The sequence below is a fragment of the Mus caroli genome, unplaced genomic scaffold, assembly GCF_978045245.1.
Source record: "Mus caroli unplaced genomic scaffold, Mus_caroli_1 scaffold_15, whole genome shotgun sequence".
In the NCBI taxonomy this organism is placed as follows: Eukaryota; Metazoa; Chordata; class Mammalia; order Rodentia; family Muridae; genus Mus; species Mus caroli.
Genome location: NW_028227270.1, coordinates 47,038,516 through 47,063,868, shown reverse-complemented (window position 1 = coordinate 47,063,868; position 25,353 = coordinate 47,038,516). Strand labels below are relative to the sequence as shown.

Sequence of the window (25,353 nt, the reverse complement as noted above, 5' to 3'; positions counted from 1 at the left end):
AGGGCAGCAACTCAAAACAGAAAGCTGGAGGCAGAAACTAAGGCAGAGACCATGGAGGAATGCTGCTAGAGACACGAGCTACCAGGGCTTCATCCTGCTTTCTATGCACACCAGGACTACTCATCCAGGAGTGGCACAGCCAACAGTGGGCCGTGCCCTTCAACATCAACCTTAACCAAAAGAATGTCCCACAGGCTTGCTTACACGCCAACTGTTAGAGGCACTTTCCCAAATGATGGTCCCTCTTTGCAAAGAGTCTAGCTTGTGTCAAGTGACGAAAAAAAAAATGTCATGACTTAATTGTAAAAATAGCTGTATCACCCAAAATAATGTACATATTTTGTGTAACCCCCACCAAAATTCACATGACATTTTCCATAGACCTAGAAAAAAATCCTAAAATTCAGAACACAAAGGTTTTGAAAATCCTTAGTGGAAAGGCAATATTTGTGGGATCATAATACATAATCTTATATTATATAGCTATAGCAATAAAACCAGCATGGCACCAGCACAAGACTTGTAGACCAATGGAATAGAATACACAATCTAGAGGTAAATCCATATAGTGTAGCCACTTGAGAAATTTTAGATTCATTTCTATGTGTTAAAGTGTTTTGCCTTCATGTATGTATGTGCATGCCTGGTGTCCATCTATGTCATAAGGGGGAGGGGACAGATCCCCTTGAGCTGGAGTTACAAATGGTTGTGAGCCAGGCAATTTGGGTGTTGGGAATAGAACCTTTGTCCTCTGCAAGAGCAATAAGTATTCCTAACCATTTATGAGTCCTTTCTCCATCCTGTTAATTTTTTTATAAAGTTTTAAAATGTACACTAGAGGAAAGATGCCTTCTTTATTGAATTCTGCTGGAGCAAATAATAAAATGTGACATACATCACACATGGGTGATATATTATTATGAAAATATCCCTTACATTATGTGGAGTTTGAATAGAAATGGCCCCCATAGACTCATGTGTTTGTGTAAATAGATTTGTTATCAGGGTCAGTTGGGTTCAACTGGAGTCAATAACTTGTAAAACTTTGTTAAAGTTTACTATAAAGGATCCTTCATACCTTCCCTATGTGATGATTTCTGTGCAGTCTGGGCAAGGGCTTGTGAGTGTCAATCGAGACGCATGTTTTTTACTTTGAAAGTTGGTTAGAAAAAGTGATTTTTATTTTAAAAACTTCCAAGTTTTATTTTGTTTTTGTTTTTGTTTTTTTTTTGGAGAGAGAGAGAAAGAACATAAAATTGTGTAAGGAGGGAAGGGACTATACCAGAGGTATTTGGAGAGGAGAAAGTATAGGAAAGGAAGGAACAAAAAATTTCCGAGTAATTAAAAAATTTGAAAACAATTGGGTCATACAGAACAGTAACTTCCAAGTGACTTGAAGAATATAAGTACTGGTCAAAGAATGACAAGTCACCTCGCTAATCACCAGTAATATAGAATTAAAATCTGCTACCTGTGTCCTTGAGTAAAGTGGAATACTTTTATTTGTGATAGAATTATGTCATCCAATATACAACAATGATAATACTTTAAGAAACACTTTTATTTATTAAAACAACTACACTTCAAGATCTAACATATGGCCTCTGGAAGAAAATAACTCTTGAGAACCAGTTTTGTTCTTTTGATATAATAATTTGAGATCTGTTCTTCATTTAGTTTTGAAAAGTGAGGCTATATAGTAAATTCAATTGTATAATACATTGATATCCTTACAGACATAAGTTATCTGCCAGATTCTGAAGTCTGTGATATTTCTTTACATTATATCAAATAATGATGCCCTGTAAATTATAACCAAGTCCTTAAGTTTTTGTGACATTCCATGTATTCACTGGATTTGTCTCATAATAATTTCCTTATATTCAGTAAGATCTGAGGTGTGCAGAAAGACTTTTTATTTTATATTCTTTTTATTTACATGTTTTGTAGTTTAAGTATTTTGCTTTTCTGAGGTACAAATATTAGACTAAATTCCCCCTCGTCATTACCTGTATAAAGTTTCTATCTAGTATGAATTCACTGATGGTTAATGAAGATCAAGCTTCAGTTAAAAGCTGTGCAACATTATTTCTATTTGCAAGGTTTCTTACCAATTCAAAATCCCTGCTCACTGATTATGGCATGAATAAAGGATTTGACACATATTTTAATTTGTAGGGTTTCTCTTATGTATAAAATTTTGATGTTGCAGAAGTATAACATAACTGTTTAACACATTGCCTCCATCTCTGCATTTGTAGGGTTACTCTTTAGTACGTATGGATTCTATGGTATTGAGGGAGGGCTTCACCATTATTAAAGGCTCTCCCAGAATCTTCACAGCTGTAGAGTTTTTCTCTAGTATGAATTCTTTGGTGTTGTTTAAGGTTTGAAGAACAGTTAAAGCCCTGTCCACATTTTTCACACTTATAGGGTTTCTCTCCAGTATGGATTCTTTGGTGTTGACTAAGAGCTGAACAGTTATTAAATGCTTTGCTACATTTTTCACACTTGTAGGGTTTCTCTCCAGTATGAATTCTTTGGTGCTGAATAAGGGCTGAGAAATTATTAAAGGCTTTGCTACAGACATCACATTTATAGGGTTTCTCTCCAGTGTGAATTCTGTGATGATAATTAAGGTGTGAAGAAGAATTAAAGGCCTTGCCACATTCTTTGCACTCATAAGGTTTCTCTCCAGTGTGAATTCTTTGGTGATGAGTAAGGCTTGAACTATTATTAAAGGCTTTGCCACATTCGCTGCATTTGTAGGGTTTCTCTCCAGTATGAATTCTTTGGTGTTGAATTAGTGCTGAACAATTGCTAAAAGCTTTGTCACATTCTTTACATTTATAGGGTTTTTCTCCAGTATGAATTCTCTGGTGTCGAGTAAGGTAAGAAACCATGGTAAAGGCTTTGCCACATTCTCTACATTTGTAGGGTTTATCTCCAGTGTGAAGTATCTGATGATAATTAAGATATGAAGAACAGTTGAAGGCCTTGCCACATTCTTCGCATTTGTAAAGTTTTTCACCCGTGTGAATTCTCTGGTGCCTATACAGGTGTGAAGAACAGTTAAAGGACAAGCCACATTCTTCACATTTGTAGGGTTTCTCTCCAGTGTGAATTCTCTGATGCTGGGTAAGGCTTGAAGACCAGTTAAAAGCTTTGCCACATTCTGGGCATTTATAGGGTTTCTCACCAGTGTGAATTCTCTGATGCTTATACAGGTGAGAAGAACAGTTAAAAGCCTGACCACATTGTTCACATTTGTAGGGTTTCTCTCCAGTGTGAATTCTTTGATGTGGGGTAAGGCTTGAAGAACAGCTAAAAGCTTTGCCACATTGTTCACATTTGTAGGGTTTCTCTCCTGTATGAACTCTCTGATGTTGAATAAGGAGTGAGTTCCGAACAAAGGTCTTGTTACATTCTTTACATTTATAGGGTTTTGTTCCTGTTGAATAAATGGTAAGGTATTAATAAAAATTATAATCTTTATATTTCTAATAATTATCATTAACATAGATATTTTTATTCCATTACATTTCATATAAAAATTTACCCTCACATCAACCAGAAAATATAAACATATTTCTACAGCCCAAATCACTATGGCATTATTCAGAAAGTAACACAGGCAGAAATAACCTAAACTCCATTGCACTGAAACGGTGAAGACAATATGGAATATACAAATAATATTCAACCAGTAAGAGGTAATCATATTATCTGCCATGAGGATAATTCTTAAAGGATAAATGAAATAAAACACAAAGATATATTACATGACCTGAATTACTTGAAGATTCTATAGTAATAAAATTTGTGGGGCTGGAGGGATGTCTCAGTGGTTAAGAGTACTGACTGCTCTTCCAGAGGTCCTGAGTTCAATTCCCAGCAATGTATTCGTCATATACATATACATAAAATAAAATCATTTTAACAGTAGAATGGTAAATGGAATAGTTTATACATGTAGACAAAAGCATACAATTTCTTTCATAAATATAGTTAGTTTCAAAAGAAAAATTATTTTCTAAAAATATAGTGTATAAGAATTTGAATATAATTACTGAATAGTGTACTCAAAATACTTAATATACTTTTATATAATTTTTATACAATTAAAATAAGTTTAAATTTATCAAATTTATTGTTAATAAAATTATCTGTAGATCACAGAAGTTTCAGTAAAGGCAATGTATTCATAAATATTTGATAAAATTAGTATAATTTCTACAAATATTCATTTGACAGGATAAAACAACTATTGAGTGTGGTATGGAAACAGGTAAATAAAAACTAAATTGTATTGGAAATATAGATACAGTTAATAGATATTTTATTGTCTTACATTTTCTTTTCTCCCTCCAGTGGAATAAATGTATTATTATTATTATTATTAACTTATTCACTTTACATCTCATTCACTGCACTCCTCCCAGTCATCTGCTCCCACAATCCCTCCCCATGCCCCCTTTCCTTCTCTGAGTGGGTATGGTCCCCCTGGATATCCCCCCACTCTAGCATGTCAAGTCCCCATAAGGCTAGATACATCCTCTCCCACTGAGGCCAGACAAGGCAGCCCAGCTAGAAGAATATATTGCACAAGCACCAATTCCTGACACTATTAATAAGCATACTCTGTTATGTTTGCAGACAGGAGTCAAGCCTGGCTATCCTGAGAGGCTCCACCCATCATCTGACTAAGACAGATGCAGATACCCAGAGTGCCAAACAGTGGATGGAGTTTGGAAGCTCTTATAGAAAAATAGGAGGAAATACTACAGCCCCAAAGGGGATAAGAACTCCACAGGAAGACCAACAAAGCCAACTAAGCTAGACCCTTGAGGCTCTCAGAGACTGAACGACCCTATGCCTCCCTGTACATGTGTAGCAAATGTGCAGCTTGGACTTCATGTGAGTCCTGAACACCTGGAGCAGGGACTATCCCCAAACTGTTGCCTCTCTGTGGGATATGGTCTTACATTTTGTTAACTGCCATCCAATCAGACTATATCTAAACAACTTCTTTGTGAGAAACTGGACTGGAAAAACAAATCCACAGAAAACAGAATTCCAAGTAAAACAAGAAGTATCATGAATCTGTAAAATTCTGAAAGAATACTAATGTTATAATGGTTTGACACAAGAGTTCTTTAGAAGTATATACAAATGTCTAAGGTCTACACAATAATGAAACATCTATCATGATGTCGGTCTTCATAGGCAAAAGGAATTACTTTGATCGTCATGAATGAGCGCAGAGATCACTGGAGGAGAAGAACAAAGCTCAGAGGACTTAAAAGTATGATATGATATCCACATGAGATGTCCTTAGTTAAAGAATTAAATGGAGAGTCCTCAAAATGATTTCTGTGAAACAGCTTATCAATCCACATTTTAGAAGTCTGACATTCTGTTGGAGTTTTGGGCCTCTCATCTGTGTCCCCTCATTCATACTGCCCTATATACCTGGGTACGTAGCCACTGTTGCTTGTTGTTTCACATCCCAAGACTGTTGTCTTTTTTCCAGAAATGTGACCAGATAGGGCTTAGAGAAAGCAAGACCTGTTTGTAGAAAAATGGATCATGATGCTTTATGTTATTCTCTGGGAAATCAGCATTTCTATCCAAGTATTTTGCTTATAATATGGAAAGAAGACTAATGAAAGCTTGCAGGAAAAAACATCTCTCTAAATGTTTCCTGATATGTAGGACGGTGAAAGGCAGCCTGGTTCCTGGTTGGTTGAGCTAAGGTTAGAAACCACGGTGACCCTAAATGGACAGCAGGCATTTTGCCTGGTTCCTGGACACTAGGCTCCTGACAATTAGCCAATAAACTCCCCTTTCCAGACACGTCTCCCTACAAAAGGTATTTAACCCCACCCTGAGAAGTGGGGTATTGCTTTACTCATCCATTTTCTGCCATGACAATAAATGCCTTAAAACCATGCATGGACTCTCTTTTCATCAGGGTCTGCCATGGGTTGCCATATAGAAGGCCTTTGCCTATTGAACCGTGTCAAATCTCCAGTACAAGGCCTCTCTGTGCTCCCAGACACAACCACCAAGCCAAGCCAAACAGCCACCAACAAGCCAAAGACTCCTCCCCGTGGGATCCAGTTGACGTTCCCCTCTTTTCGCCCATGGCTCCAGGCCAGATCCAGCCCATGGGCCCCCACTCCATTCTCAGCTCTTCCGCAGCTCCCAGCGGTACCTGGGTGCCCAAGAGCTTGAGGAACAGTTGGCCCTGGCCTCCCTGCAGGCCCGGGGACCCCCGAACCAACTTCAGCTGTCTCTGGGACCTCAGGCTGCATTCCCCCACCCCCGGAGCGGTTCCCCATAGCCCCACCCGGTGTGGGCTAAGCGCAATCAAAACTCCCTCATCCTGTCTCCCTCAGTGGTCCAAGCCCAGTGGCAGAGCAGACCCAGGACCCCATTTAACCCTACTCTGATAAAAATATTGTAATACATAGGAAGATTTTATAATTTGTAAATCTGGAGCTTTACCTACAAATACAGAAAATTTTAAATTAAAGGGTGCATTGTTTTACTTTAAGATGTGTGAGGTATGTCTCGTTCAACTGAATTTCTAAAATTGCTACTAGAATAAAGAATTCATAATTTAAAACAAAAGAGGTTAAAAGTAGAAGAAACATAATAAAACTTATCTAAATGATTATTAACCATCCCTTTATTTTTTTCCTTAAAAGCAGAAATATAAAATTCATTGATATAAAACATAAGCTCCCATGACATTTTCTATAAATGTTAACAACGAATTAAGGATTCAGTAGGGAAGTGATGCTCACCCAGAGAGACAAGGTTGCTGTAATTCTCTAACATCACATCGCTATACAAATCCCACTGAGCAGCGTCCAGGCATTCACATTCCTCTGGTGAGAAATCAATGGCCACATCTCTGAATGACAACCACCCCTGGAATAGAATGAATGAATTGCAAAAGTAAACAGTTACCAATAAATAAAGTTAGGTATTTGCTGACAGTGTAAAGTGTCCTTCATAAGTAGTCAGCATGATTTAAATTGGCATTGGTTAAAAACGATCATTGACTTTAATATAAAAAGATTCATTACACTTATATATTGAAACTCAGTTTAAGTACAATACAGCATAGACTTTGAGAAATATAAACTGCCAACTATTTCTGCTAACATATAGAATAAATGTTGAACTATGGTTAAAGTTTACATGGAGGCTTAAAGCTGGAAGGTAATTTTAATTTCACTTTCAACATACTACAATTATGGATCTAGGAGCTCATTTCTAGGATCAATCCCAGAAGAAATTCCATCCTTAAGCATTATGCTGAGGAATAATTTAAAACATTTATTCAGAGGGACAAAAGGCTTTGTTGGCTACTGTAGTTTTTGCATCTAGGTGTTGGTGTGGGTGGAGCTTCACGGTTCCATCATACTTCTTAATGTGCCATATGCAAATCTATCTGAAGGCCCTGAGCAACAAGACCTGGAAGTGGAACATAGCATATGAAAGCACACTTCCACATCAAGCATGAGAAATCCGAGATCCAGAACACTGTGAGCATCCCCCCATGACTAGTAGAGGCTCATATTAACAAGCAAGCAGTTGGAAGATTGTCACACTCTTTTGATTACAACATCCAGAAAGAACCAATCTTGTATCTAGACCTCTGTCTGATGGGTGACTAGTCTTCAGTCTGCATTTCTTGTGGGAGGTGAAGGCATTACTCTGTACAATAGTTGTTTGCCCAATTTAAGTTAAATTAGAAATTTCAGTAATAGCCAAAGAACCTCTGTTAAAAAATGTTAATAAAGGTTTTGTTGTATGGCTAAAAATGTTAATATTTAACAATGTTTGGTGTTGGTGGGTTGAGGGTAGGAAACTGACAAACAATCCTTGACAGAAGGCTCCTGGGCATGCAGAAGTCCGTGCACATATGTAATTTGTAATTCTTAGTGGTTAAGGATGCAAACAAATGTTGAGTGTTGTGGCATATACCTTTAATTATAGCACTTTGGAGGTAAACAGATCTCTATGAATTGGAGGCTGGCCTGATCTACATTGCAAAACAGTGTTATAGGCCATCAAGAGCTGCATAGTGAGACCCCCCTTAAAAATGCAAATGAGTATCATGAAATTGAATCACTGTTTGAAAAAGTAAAATTTCTTTTCAACATAACAGCAAAGAATATGAATAACACACACATAAACTGGTGTCCTATCAATGACAAGGAAATATGTTAGTTCATATCAAATCCAAGAATAGTAGACAACAAGTTGATCTTTACATAAAGAACTCATTATAGTGGCTAAGTCCCTTCACTGATTTCCTGCAGGTCTGAAGTTGTATGTCTTATGTCACTGTCAGCATCTTAGGGCCTCTTTGTTTTCTTCCTTACAGTCTCTACCAGCATTCACTATGATAGGTAGGCCTTCTCATGGGGCTTCTCCAAATCTGAGCCCATGTTTCTGAAAACTGTTAATAGTGCGATCCATTTTTCCTTGGTATGGTAGGGAAAGAGCCTCTATTGCAAACCTTCATGAGTTAGACTGGGAAATGAACAGCTTTCTCTTCAATGTGCTTTGATTGACTTGTGTGTATCAAGATGATGGAGCAACAGTGGATGATAAATATAACACTGGCCCATATATCCCCAAAGGGAATGTAGTATATTAAGGACTTTCCATATACAATTGTCTCAATGAAAATACTTTCAATACAAAAGTTTATTAATTCAAGGTAAAAATTATTAATGGCTTGGAAGACAAGGGTGAAAGAATGGGAAAAAACTCTGGCTATAGGAAAGACATATTTTACAGAGATAACCTGGTTATAAGAAGAGGGGAAAGTATTTACAATATTTACTAGGTATATTAAAGTATAGATTTACATATTTTAAATATAATATACTTTGGGAGGAAAATTAAGACCAAGCCCTTGTCTTAGGCCACATTTACCTTAGAACCAGCCATTTCTTCTTCCTTCTCTGGGTTTCTTTCCATATTTGACTCAATCATGTAGATCATGTAGACTTTCCCAGACCTCCTTTTGTAGGTTTAAGATTGGTGTTAGCTTTCACTTAGTTGTTGATGTAGTTCTGCTTCTTGATTTTACTAATAGTTTTAAAGGAGATGGTATTCAGCTTAAATCCAGAAAAACACTCAAGATCATTGTTTTTACATAAGGAGGGAAAAATTATGAGGCTTTGATATTTCATACCTAAAAAGGAAAATAAAGATTATAATTTTCAGAAAATAAATGAATTAATTTACCTGTTTCTTCTATGATAGACTATTAAGTGAACAATAAATCATACATGAACACTTCTAGGACTGCCAATTCTTTCCCATATAATTTACTATTAAACGTCAATGGCCAGGTAACAAGATAGAGGATCATCAATCAGAGGCCTTCAAAAGTGGACTATTTTTTAAAAAGACTTATTTATTTACTATATATGTAAGTACACTGTAGCTATTTTCAGACACAACGGAAGAGGGCATCCGATCTTATTACAGATGGTTGTGAGCCAATGTGTGGTTGATGAGATTTGAACTCAGGAAGAGCAGTCAGTGCTCTTAACCACTGAGCCAACTCTCCAGCTCTCACTCTGACCCTTTTCACTCTGACCCTGCTTGCTCTGGGCCCCACTCACTCCAGCCCCTCTCGCTGTAGCTGTCTTTAGACACCCTAGAAGAGGGCATCAGATCTCATTATGGATGGTTGTGAGCCACCATGTGGTTGCTGGGATTTGAACTCAGGACCTTCAGAAGAGCAGTCAGTGCTCTTATCGCTGAGTCATCTCTCCAGCCCCCAAAGAGGACTATTTATTGTATTCTTGAATCACTGAAACAGATTTCAATCATAAGGTATCTACTTTTTTTTTGTGAGGAATTTTTTTTCTCCACATTTTGCAGTCACAACAAAATAGAGATTTTTTCTACTGATTTTCTCTGGTGTCATTATCAGTAAAGCCATGAAATTCCATTCAAGACTATCTGCCAAGAAGAATAATCTGAGAAAACCATTCACTAATTACTAACGGAATATAAAGTCAATGTTCTAGTTTGCTTCCTGCTGTTGTGATAAACATCACAGCACATACCAGCTTTGGGGGGAAAAAAGATGTATTTTTCTTTATAGTTTATATTCCATATGATGGTTTGTATATTCTTGGACCAGGGAGAGGCATCATTTGGAGGTGTGGACTCTTTGGAATAGGTGTGACCTGGTTGGAGTAGGTGTGTCACTGTGGGTGTGGGCATAAGATCCTCACCCTAGTTGCCTGGAAGTCAGTCTTCCACTAGCAGCCTTTGGATGAAGATGTAGAACTCTCAGCTCCTCCTGTACCATGCCTGCCTAGATGCTGCCATGTTTCCACCTTGATGATAATGGACTTAACCTCTGAACCTGTAAGCCAGCCCCAATTAAATGTTGTTTTTATAAGACTTGCCTTGGTCATGGTGTCTGTTCACAGCAGTAAAACCCTAACTAAGACATGCCATCTGTAAGGGAAGTCCTGGCAAGAACCTGGGGGCTACAACTGAAACAGAGATCCTGGAGGAATGCTTACTACCCAGGCCTATGACTTTCTCAGCTTGCTTTCTTTTCTTCCTTCCTTTCTTTCTTTCCCTTTGTTCCTTTCTTTCTTCTTTCTTTCTTTCTTTCTTTCTTTCTTTCTTTCTTTCTTTCTTTCTTTCTTTCTTTCTTTCTTTTCTTTCCTTTCTTTCTTTCTTTCTCTTTCTTTCTTCTTTCTTTCTTTCTTTCTTTCTTTCTTTCTTTCCTCTTTCTCTCTTTCTCTTTATTTCATTAAAATTATTTTACTGTAAATTTCAGAATCTAAGAAGTCATGCATGTTACATGACTAAGATAAATTTGAGATTATTTATTTATTTATTTATTTATTTATTTATTTATTTATTTATTTTTACCCAAGTATGCCTTGTGGGGTGGCACTGTGACCCTCAGGCATGAGAGGGACAGGTTCCACCCCTCCTTGAAGGGTCAACCAGGTGATAGAAGATTCAATTAAGTCCCACTAGCTATGGTGAATGCATTCCACCCTCTGGGTCTGTTGCCCTGGTGCTGGCCTGAGTTCAGGCCAAGAAGTCTTTTAAATGCTAAAAACCAAACTAGAACTTCAGCAGCAGTCTTGGTCTTAAATTTAAGTTTCTGTCCCACTTCTCATTTAAGTAATATCTAATAATGATAAAACTGTATTGTTTCAATGATTTACATTGAATAAGAGTTATGATCCAATTGGTTCTGTAAGCCAAAGGATGACACTGCTTCCTACATGCAGAGACCCACAGAGAAGCTGATGATACTCCAACGCCTGAAGACAAGTACTGAGAAACACATTAACCCAGGGTTCTGGATGGCAGGCATGCCATCAGAGGTGTCACTGCTAAATCATAGGCACATGGGGTGGATGGCTGGCTATACTTGTAAGAGGTCAAATAGACCTTGACGGCCCATGTCGACCACCTTCCTGCTTCGAAGACCAATGACTGCAGCCTGTACCCTGCACTGGCAATCAGAGTTGTATTTATCCCTTTTCTTGGGACAGGTTTCACCATAAAGTCCTGGCTGATCTCAAACTCGGTATGTATACCAGTCTAGCTTTGAACTCTTTGCCTTTACTTTCTAAATGCTGGGATTACAGATGGGTACCACCACACCTGGACTTGGTATTCATCATTTAAAAGGTCCCTAAAGACATCATCTTGAAAGATAGAGCTGTGGGAAGGTTTGGGAGCTTGTTGGGCGTGAAAGAGGTACAGGTTGAGACACTTTGCTGCTGCAGTATCTGAGAGGTGGTGTGATGCGGGAGAGCACCTCACTGTACAGAATGGGAACAGGAAACAAACAATCAAAAACAAAACAAAACAAAAAACAGCTGCAGAGAACAGCCAGCCAGCTCACATCTTCTGAGAAACTGCAACAGAATGAACAGCTAGCTGCCCATCCCAACTGCAGGTTCCTCTCCCAGATTCTCCTAATTGTACCCCATCCCTTAAAGCAGTGGTCCTCTAAGGGAAGATGACTTTGTTCTCTAAGGGAAGGGGACATTTGTCAATGTAGGAGATATTTTTGGCTACTGTCACTGAGAGTGGGGTGCCAGTGGCATCTAGTGGGTAGAAGGCAGGGATGCTGCTGATCATTACATAATTTACAGGGAAGCCTCCTATGGAGAATTTCTGAAAGGCCAATGGTGCCCAAGTTGACAAACCTGTTGTAGATGGGAACTTCACTTTTGCCCTTCTGAATCTAGCAAGAGCCAAAGCCCTTAAAACGACAACCAGGCCATCGTGAACACTCTATCTCAAGCCATTGCCAGGATGGGCAGAAAGTCCAGCTCCCCCAGTGTCCTGTAAACGTACAGTCAGCTGCTGGTAGTCTAAATTCCAGCGAATACAACGAAAGCCATGTGTCTTTTTGTCTTGTCTCACATCTGAAATGGCTGCTACTTCTTTCTTAAAGCCAGTGCAACACCAACGGAGCCAGGATGGCCACCGCAGCAGCCCCTCCAAAGAGCACAACAGCCTTGCCCTCAGCAGGCAGGGCACCCTTTGCACCCCTGGCAGCAGTGACCTCCCCAGTGTTGCTCTTTTTCTTGCTCCCAGCCCCCTCCTCACTCAGCTAAGCATCCCTTTCTACCCTCTTCACAACAGCAGGTCTCACTGTTACTGCTTCCAGCTCTTCCTCACCAAGCTCCACAAACACAGACAGAGTGGGGCTGGCTTTCTCAAGGCTCATCATTTCTAGGGATTCCTTTTTTTTTTTTAATTTTTAATATTTTTATTACATATTTTCCTCAATTACATTTCCAATGTTATCCCAAAAGTCCCCTATAGCGCCCCCCACTTCCCTACCCACCCATTCCCATTCTTTTGGCCCTGGCATTCCCCTATATTGGGGCATATAAAGTTTGCAAGTCCAATGGGCCTCTCTTTCCATTGATGGCCGACTAGACCATCTTTCGATACATATGCAGCTAGAGACAAGAGCTCCGGGGTTCTGGTTAGTACATCATGTTGTTCCAACAATAGGGTTGCAGATCCCTTTAGCTCCTTGGGTACTTTCTCTAGCTTCTCCATTGGGAGCCCTGTGATACATCCAATAGCTGACTGTGAACATCCACTCCGTGTTTGCTAGGCCCCAGCATCGTCTCACAAGAGACAGCTATATTTGGGTCCTTTCCAAAATCTTGCTAGTGTATGCAATGGTGTCAGCGTTTAGAAGCTGCTTATGGGATGGATCCCTGGATACGGCAGTCTCTAAATGGTCCATCCTTTCATCACAGCTACGAACTTTGTCTCTGTAACTCCTTCCCTGGGTGTTTTGTTCCCAATTCTAAGAAGGGGCACAGTGTCCACACTTTGGTCTTCATTCTTCTTGAGTTTCATGCGTTTAGCAAATTGTATCTCATATCTTGGGTATCCTAAGTTTTGGGCTAATATCCACTTATCAGTGAATACATATTGTGTGAGTTCTTTTGTGATTGTGTTACTTCACTCAAGATGATGCCCTCCAGGTCCATCCATTTGGCTAGGAATTTCATAAATTCATTCTTTTTAATAGCTGAGTAGTACTCCATTGTGTAAATGTACCATAATTTCTGTATCCATTCCTCTGTTGAGGGACATCTGGGTTCTTTCCAGCTTCTGGCTATTATAAATAGGGCTGCTATGAACATAGTGGAGCATGTGTCCTTTTTACCGGTTGGGACATCTTCTGGATATATGCCCAGGAGAGATATTGCTGGATCCTCCGGTAGTACTATGTCCAATTTTCTGAGGAACCGCCAAACTGATTTCCAGAGTGGTTGTACAAGCTTGCAATCCCACCAACAATGGAGGAGTGTTCCTCTTTCTCCACATCCTCGCCAGCATCTGCTGTCACCTGAATTTTTGATCTTAGCCATTCTGACTGGTGTGAGGTGGAACTAGGGATTCCTTGATAGTGACCTGCAGGAGCAAGGGAGCAGCCGCTCTGGGGAACGCCTCTTCTGGTACCTCCTCCTCCTCCTCCACATACACAATGTCAGAGTTAGATGAGTTGTTCTTACTGCCCAGCCCCGCAGCTGTCTAAGCTCTTCACTTCTTCAGGATCCATCACAATCTGCTGTCATGACTCAAGCCCAAGGGACACCGGGAAACTTTCTGTGTGCCAACTCTGGCTAGCAGACAGTGAGACAGGCAGGCTCTCAGACTGCCAAGATGTTGTCACTGTTGGAGACTCTTGGGGCAGGGAGGGAGGCCTGCTAACTTGTCCAGAGTTGTCACTGGGCAGTACACAAATGCCATTGCTATCTTCTGCAATGATCCTAGGGTATTCCTCCTCCACAGACTCAAGACTAAAGACAGTGTCCCAGACACCTTGCTGAATGATGAACTCTGCTGCACAGTCCTCCAGATACATCACTGCCAAACTGTAGCAGTATACTCAAAGGCTCTTAACCACATCACGCCAATTCCAAAAACATTTGTTGTAGCAAAACCAGATGCACCAAATTCTTATTCCATCTGCTAGTGTGGACTGCATGCGGTCTGCACTATACAGTCACAAGATGCCTCCTATGTCATTGGCTGGCTGAGGATCATCTACCATGCTTATGCAAAGGTTCCTTTAGATCCTGTGACATCCTTTCTCCAAGATGGGCCAAGCAGTCTTCCATGGAGCTTTCAGGCTTAGCAAGGATAAACACTGGTGAGATGTGACAGTCAAAGCCTGTGCTGGTGAAGCCTTCAGAGACTTCTTTGTCCAAGATTTCAGATCCTCCTCAATCTCAGATTTAACGTTTAAGAAAACTTCTGGATTCAAAGGGTTAGGCCGGCATCTGGATGAACTCCTTGGGGGGTGAGGGACCTTATGGTTTCTCCTGGGAGAGAGGTCCCAAGTAGCTGAGAACAACATACTTTGTTTCATGGTGAATCCTAGAGGTATAGTTGTAGAGAACACCATTGATTTGGGCTGAAAAAGCTCCAAGGAGGTTTATTAGGGATGTTAGAAATCTGGTTCCCACCCTGCCCCAGAAGGGATGAAGGAGATGGCAGAGGCAAGCAAGTGCTTCCAAGGGTGCAGGAATAGGCCTCAGCTTGGCTTCTTATATAACCCAGGACTACCTGACAAGAGATGGCACTGAACTTAGTGGGTTAGGTCATCCCACATCAATCATTAATCAAGAAAATACCCCACAGATATGCCCATAGGGCAATCTGATGGAAGCAATTCTTCAACTTAGGTTTCCTCTTTCTTAGGAGACTTTAGTTTATGCCAACTTGACATAACAGAACAATCCCTGAGAAAGGATCTTGTTAAAGAACCAAAGAGTTTTACCGTTAGCCTCCCTCCCACCCTCTCTGAGAAGGACCTAAAGCATTTACTAGGATAACTAACTGTACAACAGGAAGAAGGAAAGATTTTCAGGAGACCACTGGAGACTGATTCTGAACTCACTGATTCCAGGACATGAGAGCCATTAAGGCCATAAATGCCTGCTTTACAATGGAACAAAAGGAAGGATGCCCTCAGAGTAAGACCCTATGTAGCCATGTGTGATGGTTTGTATATTCTTGGACCAGGGAGTAGCACCATTTGGAGGCGTGGACTCCTTGGAATAGGTGTGACCTGGTTGGAGTAGGTGTGTCACTGTGAGTGTGGGCATAAGATCCTCACCCTAGTTGCCTGGAAGTCAGTCTTCCACTAGCAGCCTTTGGATGAAGACATAGAACTCTCAGCTCTGCCTGTGCCATGCCTGCCTGGATACTGCCATGCTCCCACCTTGATGATAATGGACTGAACCTCTGAACCTATAAGCCAGCCCCAATTAAATGTTTTTATAAGACTTGCCTTGGTCATGGTGTCTGTTCATAGCAGTAAAACCCTAACTAAGACACCATGCTTCCATCATGTTGAAAGAAAACTTTTTTTTTTTTTTTTTTTTTTTTTTTTTTAGCTTCTAGAAAGCAACTCAAAACAAAGCTGTTGCTTATGTGATTTAAGGCAGGGGTTCATCCAAAGCTAACAGCAGAATTTGGTAGTATTGTCCGTGTGGTACTAGCTTTAGGAGCATGGAGTGAAGAGGTTATGGATTCTTTTTCCATGTATTCAAAGAGTGCTGTACACATGCAGTGTGTTAAGAGGAAGTTCTCTATGTGAAAGCCCTGAGAGGGCAATAGGCTGTGAGATGTCACTATCAAAGTAAAGCCTGGGTTACAGTGGGGATCCCAAGATGTTGGAGATGCCAGAGATGGGAGAACATCTGTTAAGGAGAGCTGCATACAGGAAGCAGAACTAAGCTCAAAGTGCATGTTGCAAGCAGCAAATCTGGTGCACAGCTGTCTAAACCCTCTTACACCTGGCATGGAGCAACAGAATTTGGAATTTGCCTTGCTGTGTTCCAGTCTTGTTATAGTCTATTAATTTTTTCCCTGTGTCCCTATTCCTTCCTTTTGAAATGGTAATATATAGCATGCTATTAAACATTGGAAGTATATAATTTCCCTTTTGATTTTACACAAGGTTACAGGTAAGAAATGACCATGAATCTCAAGAGACTTTGGACTTTTAAACAGCATTGAAATTGTAAGAGACTACAGGGAATTGTATACCGAGGAATTGAATGCAGTACTTTGAATGACAGTTATTTCCCATAGGTATGAGTATCTGAACACTTGGTTCCCAGCTGGTGATTCTGTTTGGGAAGGTGGTTGCTGGGAGCCAGACTAGCATGGAATGGCTTGAAGTGGGACAAAGAGTTGGACATAGTTTAAAGACTGAAGGTCTCAGACGTAGCTTTCTAACTATATTGAATGCTTGCTGGTGGCCTCTGTAGAGTTAACAGTCTCCTGCTTATTCTGTGGCTGCAAACTGCTTGCTTCTTTTCTCTTTAACTCTATGGCTTCTTTTTTTCTTTATAAATCTCTGTGCTTTATTAAATGCTGTATCATTATTTTATAACTGTTACTGTTCTGTGCTTCACTCAATGCTGAAAACTTAGGCCTTTGTTATTGCTCTGTGCTTCATTAAGTACTGAAAACTTAGCTCTTTATTATCTCTTTATTACTTGTGCTTTAGTAAGAGCTAATATCTGGCAATTAACACTTGCTGTTGAGCAGCAGGGAATGAAGTAAAAGGCTTCATTGCTGAGTCAGCCAGAAGACTCTCTGGCTATGCTGGTTAACTCTTTGTGAACCAAAGAGGAAGAAAAGAAAAAGAAACAAGATGCTTTATACAGGCAAATATGCACAGATACATATATATTCATATACCCACACTCTGGGCGTGACCATCTGTCACAATCAACTCCACAAGTATTCATGCATGCTTACATATATACAAATACCTACACACATACATATAGACAAACAGACTTAAAGAGATGGATGGATGGATAGGGCACAGCTCCCAAAGCCAAACCATCCAACCATTTATTTTTCTCTGGCTTTTTTATAGCACTGTCCTAGACAAAAAGTTCTTTAAAAAAGTACCTCAGAGATAAAATGTTACACAAAATGGGAGTTACAGAAGAATATCAGTAATAAATTCAAAGCAGCATTTCATTTTATGTGCTTGTTATAAGTTCAAAGCAACAGCTTTTACGTGGCCTTGCCTTATCATAGTGCACCCCTGGGGTTTTATTCTTAGACACATATGTTTTTCCTTAAACACAAATTTGTCCCAAGTCTAATTCTCTTTTTAGTGTAATTATGAAAGCTCATTGTATTTCTTATTATGCAGCCTTTACTTACTATTATGAGAAATGGGCACATTCTATTCTTCATTCTAACTTTGTTATATCAAAGCAACTAAGACCATCTCTTAAAACTTTCTTCCTGCCAGGCAGTGGTGGCACACATCCCAGCACTTGGGAGGCAGAGGCAGGTGGATTTCTGAGTTCAAGGCCAGCCTGGTCTATAGAGTAAGTTCCAGGACAGCCAGGGCTATATAGAGAAATCCTGTCTTGAAAAAAACAAAAACAAAAAGAAAAGAAAGAAAGAAAGAAAGAAAGAAAGAAAGAAAGAAAGAAAGAAAGAAAGAAAAGAAAAGTTTCTTCTTAAAATTATTTGAATCAAATCAAGAATTCTATAGAATCATTAATTTATCTAAACATCATTGATTCATAAAAGTTCATCTTTATGCTAATCTACAGGAAATTTAATCAACAGGGTGGGCTAAGGCCGAGGATTATTATATTAATTTAATAATGACAGGAAAGGCATTATCAACTGCAAGAAGCAACCTTCAGATGACGTCTCTTTGGAACCTTGCCATTGAGGTCACTCATCCTGGACTCTCCTGGGCCACCTCCAGGAAGGCCACCTGCTAGCTCCTGACAGGTGGTCCAACCTTACAGGAGGAACTACATCACTGGGCAGGCTTTAGGATTAGATAGCTTTGCCCATGCTTCCCTCCGAATGGACTTTTATCTCTCTTGCACTGTAATTTAAAATATATTTCTTCTGTAGGTTACTATTGGTTTTATTACAACAACAGAAAATTACTAATTCAATTTTTTGAAGCATACCTTAACTTTGAAAGTTTTTCCTTATCTTTTGCTATCTGCTGATTAAGAAAAATGTATTTACAAGTATATATTTTCAAGGATAAGAGTCCTGGTGGCCCCAAACTTACAGTAATCTTCAGCTTTCCAAGTGCCTGAATTACAGGTAGAAAAGTGTAGAGACCTAAGCATGTGTAGATTTGTGTCAGTTTTTAACAAAACGTTAAAAAATTAAAGTTAATAAAATTTATAGAACAAGCCTATAAAACAGAAAACAAGAATAAAATGACTCCTAATTATGTTATCTGGTTCATCCATCATCAGAGAAGCTGCTTCTTTCAGTAGATAAAACCAACAGAAAGACCCATAACTGGACAATGTGTAGAGTGTGAGAGACTTCAGAACATTCAGTCCTAAGTGAGAAACCCCTCCACTCGGGGTTCCAGGAGCCCCTATATATAATGGGAGGCAGAAAGACTTTAACAGCTACAGGGGATGAATGACTCCAATTGACATATGCTTACAAAGGAAAAACTAGCTTTCTCTTATGGAGTCTCTAACTATATCACTCATAGTTAGAGGCAGACCTTATGCTCACCAGTAGATGACCAATGTTGCAGGATATGTGATCACATGGTGAACCCCAAGATTGTGAACTGGAAAAACCTTGTTGCAATTGTGGCTCAGCCCAGCACACACCTTTAACTCAAGAGCTAAATAAAGTCAACCCCAGGTCAAGAGGCAGAGCAAGCAACCAGCTAACACAAAGAACTTCATACCTCACTGTAACACATCTATCCAAACATCATGGAAAGTATGTATCTTGTAACACATGATAATATAGGGAAAATGTACATAGATTTCTTACCAAGTAACTTTCCAGTAATGTTACCCAGTGTTGGTTCTACCTGTGTCTGAATGCTCAGACAATATGTTCTAACAATGAACTATACTTCATCTTTTGATTAGGTTTGTTCAAACAAACATCAGAATATATGATTTAAATATTCTCTTCCATTGCTGGTTATATCATTGGGCATAGATATAGTGTGTAGAACTCCATGGCCAGAACACATGCCCTAGGCAAGGGTAGGCACAAACTACTACACACATGAGGGAAGCCATCTTAAACCAACCAGTCTAAGTCAGTATACCAGATGAATAAAGCATCATTGTGATCTAGCCAACACTAGCCCAGGAACTGTCAAATGAATAAAACGCAAAGTGCAAAATCATGCTAAACAAACCTTTTTATTTTTAAACTACCAAAATTTTGGGATTTTTTTACATAATAAATATAAACAAATATCTCATAACCAAAACTCAATGACTTTAACAGAAATATACCAAGCAGATATTCTCAAATTATACAACAAATATAACTGGAAGACTTTCTTAAGCACCTGTACAAGATCTGAAAATGACAATGAATGTTAACTGTATGAACTTTTGTTAGGTTACTGGTGTGAAGTATGAGCCATTAAAAAAAAAAGTACATCCATAAAGTATATTGTAAAAGACCCACATACATACACATGCACACACACATACACACCACATACCACACACACACTCACATCACGCATGCATGCATGTGCTCAGAAGCCAGAGAACCTTAGATCTTCTTCTTCAGGCATCAACTAACTTTTATTTGAGACAAGGTCACTTACTAGTCTGGAACTCTAAAAAGTGAGCATGGCTGGCTGGCCAGCAAGCCTGAAAGATTCACCTGTCTGCATCTCCCCAGGGGCGAGATTACAAATGCTTGCCACCACTGAAGAAGGGGTGCTAGCAGGCCTAAGCAAGGCAATCATTACAGACAATGATTTTGCAGACAAACGGTTTTGAGGTTTTGCCCTTTTATCCCCTTTCCTCTTCCTTGCTAAAAGTCCTTACATTCCTAAAGCAAGCCTCCAAGGTCTATTTCCTTATTTACCACTGAGCCTTCCATAGCTGGTTTGTTGTTGTTTGTTTGTCTTTTCAGTGCTTGGGATTGAACCCAGGAATTTGCACATGCTGGAGTTATATACCTCAACCCTGCCAAGGATGATCTTGAAGTTCTGATTCTCCTGCCTCTACCAACCAAACGCCTTGCTGTCAGGCATGCACCACAAATTTTACTTATGTAAAAATAAAAAACATACCCAGAAACCTAGAATATCCAAGATACAATTTCCAAAACACAAGAAAATCAACAAGAAGGAAGAGCAATGTGTGGATACTTCATTCCTCCCTAGAATAGGGAATAAAATATCCATGGAAGGAGTTGCAGAGACAAAGTTTGTAGCTAAGACGAAAGGATGGACCATCCAGAGACTACCCCACCTGGGGGTCCATTCCATAATCAGCCACCAAACGCAGACACTATTGCATATGCCAGCAAGATTTTGCTGAAAGGACCCTGATATAGCTGTCTCCTGTGAGGCTTTGCCAGTGCCTGGCAAACACAGAAGTGGATGCTCACAGTCATCTATAGGATGGAACACAGGGCCCCCAATGGAGGAGCTAGAGAAAGTACTCAAGGAGCTAAAGGGGTCTGCAACCCTATAGGAGGAACAACAATATGAACTAACCAGTACCCCCAGAGCTTGTGTCTCTAGCTGCATATGTAGCAGAAGATGGCCTAGTCGGCCATCATTGGGAAGAGAGGCCCCTTGGTCTTGCAAACTTTATATGCCCCAGTACAAGGGAACGCCAAGGCCAAGAAGTGGGAGTGAGTGGGTAGGGGAGCAGGGTGGGGGGAAGGTACAGGGGACTTTTGGGATAGCATTTGAAATGTAAATGAAGAAAATATCTAATAAAAAATAAAAAACATAAAGCGTGTTTTTAACTTAATATGTTACTGTAATAGATTTTAAGAAAACAGTTTTCTGCATAAGCATCAGGCAATATATTTTTTCTATTTTAAATAATGTTTCATAGACTATTATTATTTTTCTGAGTGTCAGAGAAGCCAATGAGAGCTGTCTGGTTATTTTTCTTATAAAGTTTATATAATCCACAAAAATATTGGTATTTAAGGTAAGGTGGTTAAAAGCACATACCTGTTCTAAGCAGACTTTAATGCTATTAAAAAACGCTCATAACAAATGAACATGGTGCGACTTAATTAAAAGTGGCAAAATAGTAAAAACCAGAACAAGACATTAGGAGTTTAGTATCTACAAATCTTGAGACCCTGAGCAAGTCGGATCTCTTTGAATTGATTTTTCACCTTTCTATTGGCACATCTTTCCAGGAAGAACTGTCATGCATATGGAGCATCAGTGCATTAGATGCCACATGAAGTGACAGAGTGAGAGCTTAGACTCTGTAGATGACGTGGATAGATGGAGGAAAAGAAATTGAGTAGAGATGGTATAGACCGAGTGTATCAGGTATGTCAGGTGATGCGCCTCTTCCCTCCTTAGTTTCCTCTAACTTTAGTAATAAACCCTAAGATTATGCACAGCACAACTCTCCTGAAAACCGCTCCAAAGCTTCCAACACCACACAGCCCCTGATAGGTATTTGCTTTCACTCTAGAGCGTAGGACCTTAAAAAAAAAAAAAAAAAAAGAATTATTTTATTTATAGGAGTACTGTAGCTGTCTCCAGACACACCAGAAGAGGGCATCATATCCCATTACAGATGGTTGTGAGCCACCATGTGGTTGGTGGGAATTGAACTCGGGACCTCTGGAAGAGCAGTCAGTGCTCTTAACCTCTGAGCCATCAACGATTGACTGGACTAAGCAAATCTAAGGTGGTCCTCTTTCTGGGATTTTTATCTCTATATGGAAGTGTTGCTTTGAAGGTTCATGTCAGGTTATGTAACCTCCAAGGGGTCCCTTTTAAAATCTGTAATGATTTATTCCACAGGAAACGGAATGACTTTCCAATATATCAACTTCCCCCACAGAACTCTGCCCCCCCCCCCCGCCCCGAAACTGTTTTTTATAAACTGTTAAAGAGTACTAGGCAGGCTAGGGACCACACTTGGTTAAATATGACAAAAATCCCACAACAGTCATGTAAGTCTCATTAAGCTGGTAACACGACCTTTCCATGGCAAAGCTTTATACACCTCCCAAGCTCAGGTGATCAGCTAACAGAGCCCATGGATGATTTGAGGGGTGGGGGTGGGGCAATCCCGGACTCTACCCGAGTCATCTTAAAAGCACATGGAAGACAACTGGCAGCACACTACATTGTAATAGAGTGAACACTGAAAGAACTGTTTCAACCATCCTCTCTCCATCCTGACCCGGTAACCCAGCCTAGGTCGCAAAAACCTTCAGAACAAGTTCTATCTGACTTAGATCCACCCACGTCTCCCTCCCTGTCCAACCTGCAGAACGCCTCCGGCTTGTAGGACTCCTCTCTCCTCGCTGGGAGCTACCTTCAAGATCAAATAATCCAAACCCAAGTTTGTAGACTAGCGAAAAGTACATCCACAGGACCGAACTCTAGGGAATATCCTTGCGTCCTAGGTGCACACAGGGAATGCCAAAGCTGCGTTTCCAGGGCCCTTGCTTGTGACGTCACACCATGCGAGACTACATTTCCCACAATTCTGTGAGAGGAAATTTTAGAAACTCATGAAAGGATTTGAGTATTTCCTGGTTTTTTTAGCTCTGCTTTCTGAGATTGAGGATGTCATTAAAGCAACCAGTCACCAAACACTGAGTAACTAACTACAGATAAATATCATGTTCTTTTTTAATTTTTAGAACTACAAAATGAATTCATTGAGATTACTCACTTTACCTACTATTTCTGGTTATTGTAGCTTAAAACCATATGCCTACTTATAGATGCTTATTATAGCATGGAAAATTAACATAATCAACTAGATTTTCTTGAAGATACTTACTAAACAAACAATAAACCAAAGTCCTACTCTGGCTTCCTGCCCACACGATAATTAGGTATAGTAGTATGACCAATTAACCCTTTCCACCTGACCCCTAAATTCCCTTTTATACCCTATTGGTGAAACAATGAAGTTGATTTGACACATTTCACTGGTCTCAGGATATCATTCTATAATACAACCATCTCTAGCCTGTCTGCCATGGTTTACTCCTTCACTGGTGGCTAACAACCACCCAAGGAGAAAGAAGACCCACATCAAGGCTATCGTCCTTAGTGGTTCACTAGGAAAAAAGTTGCTTCCTTTTTCTGAGATTTTTTTGTTCCTGTTATTATTTTATTTACATTTCAAATGTTATCCCCACCTCCCAGTTTCTGCTCCGCAAACCCCCTATCTCGTCCCCCATTGCTTCCATGAGGGTGCTCGCCCACCCAGCCACCCTAGCATTCCCCTATGCTTAGACATCGATCTTCCACAGGACCAACGGCCTCTCCTCCAATTGATGCCTGATAAGCTACATATGGAACTTGGAGCCATGGGTCCCTATATGTGTACTCATTGATAGGTGGATTAGCTCCTGGGAGCTCTGGCAGGTCTGCTTGGTTGATATTGTTGTTCTTCCTATGGGGTTGCAAACCCCTTCAGCTCCTTCAGTACTTCCTCCAACTCCTTCATTGGGGTCCCTGTGTTCAGTCAGATGGTTGGCTGCAAGCAGCCCTATCTGTATTGGTCAGACTTTGGCAGGGCCTCTCAGGGGACTTCTATACCAGGCTCTTGTCAGCAAGCTCTTCTTGGCATCTGCAGTGGTGTCTGGGTTTGGTGTCTGTAAATGGGATGGATACCTAGGTGGAGCAGTTTCTGGATGGCCTTTTCCTCCAGTCTCTGCTCCACTCTTTGTCCCTCATTTCCTTTAGCCAGGAGCAATTCTGTGTTAATATTTTTGAGATGGGTGTATAGCACCATCCCTCAACTGACACTAACTACTGGATATGGAATCTATAGGTTCTATCTCCTCTTTTGGGGGTATTTCAGCTAATGTCATCACTGTTGGGTCTTGGGAACATCTTGCATCCCTAGGATCTGGGACTTTCTAACAGCTACCCCAGTTCCCCATCTCCCAGTGATACACACCTCAGTTCAAATTCTTGACCCTCTGCACTTCTCCCCCCCCATCTCCTCCCACAGTGATTCTGCCCCCACTTTCCCTCCCCCTCCTCTCTCCCTTCCAGCTCCTTCCTTCCCTCTCCCTTGATTAGTGATTATTTTGTTTCCTCTTCTAAGTAGGACTGAAGCATCCATACTTTGGTCTTCCTTCTTCTTGGGCTTCATATGGTCTGTGATTAGTATCATGGGTATTCTGATAACATCCACTTATCAGTGAGTGCACACCATATGTGTTCTTTTGTGACTGGGTTACCTCACTCAGGAAGATATTTTCTAGTTCCATACATGTGCCTAAGAATTTCATGAAGTTATTGTTTTTAATAGCTGAGTAGTACTCTATTGTATAAATGTACCACATTTTCTGTATCCATCCCTCTGTTGAGAGACATCTGGGTTGTTTCCAGCTTCTGGATATTATAAATAAGGCTGCTATGAACATAGTGGAGCATGTGTCCTTGTTATATGTTGGAGCATCTTTTGGGATATTCCCAAGAGTGGTTTAGTTGGGTCCTAAGGTAAAACTATTTCCAATTTTCTGGGGAACCACCAGACTGATTTCCAAAGTGGTTGTACCAGCTTGTGATCTCACCGCAATGGAATGTTCCTCTTTCTCCACATCCTCACCAGCATCTGCTGTCACCTCAGTTTTTGATCTTAGCCATACTGACTGGTATGAGGTAGAATCTCAGGGTAGTTTTGATTTGCATTTCCCTGATGACTAAGGATGTTGAACCTTTTTGTTGTTGTTGTTGTTTTGTTTGTTTGTTTGTTTTTCAAGACAGGGTTTCTCTGTATAGCCCTGGCTGTCTTGAAACTCACTTTG

At 40.1% G+C, this 25,353-nt stretch overlaps 1 protein-coding gene and 1 pseudogene across 3 annotated transcripts in view; both read right to left on the bottom strand.

Annotated features, from left to right (window-relative positions):
- Window positions 1-1,249: 1,249 nt before the first annotated feature.
- The window catches only part of LOC115029036 (uncharacterized), a 159,318-nt gene continuing 135,214 nt past the window's right edge, over window positions 1,250-25,353 (bottom strand). The window contains exons 1-5 of one of the 3 annotated variants that reach the window (XM_029468341.2): window positions 22,842-23,010; window positions 8,962-9,223; window positions 6,813-6,939; window positions 5,473-5,568; window positions 1,250-3,451 (exon numbers count right to left, since the gene is read on the bottom strand). In XM_029468341.2, coding sequence (XP_029324201.1) covers window positions 2,271-3,451; window positions 5,473-5,568; window positions 6,813-6,939; window positions 8,962-9,030 — 1,473 coding nt within the window. In that variant the 5' untranslated portion in view covers window positions 9,031-9,223; window positions 22,842-23,010 and the 3' untranslated portion in view covers window positions 1,250-2,270. Of the gene's footprint in view, window positions 3,452-5,472; window positions 5,569-6,812; window positions 6,940-8,961; window positions 9,224-22,841; window positions 23,011-25,353 lie in introns of those variants that run through there. The other 2 variants (XM_029468342.2, XM_085830948.1) reach the window with 2 other exon arrangements.
- On the bottom strand, window positions 12,471-14,971 carry LOC110308056 (bcl-2-like protein 13; annotated as a pseudogene).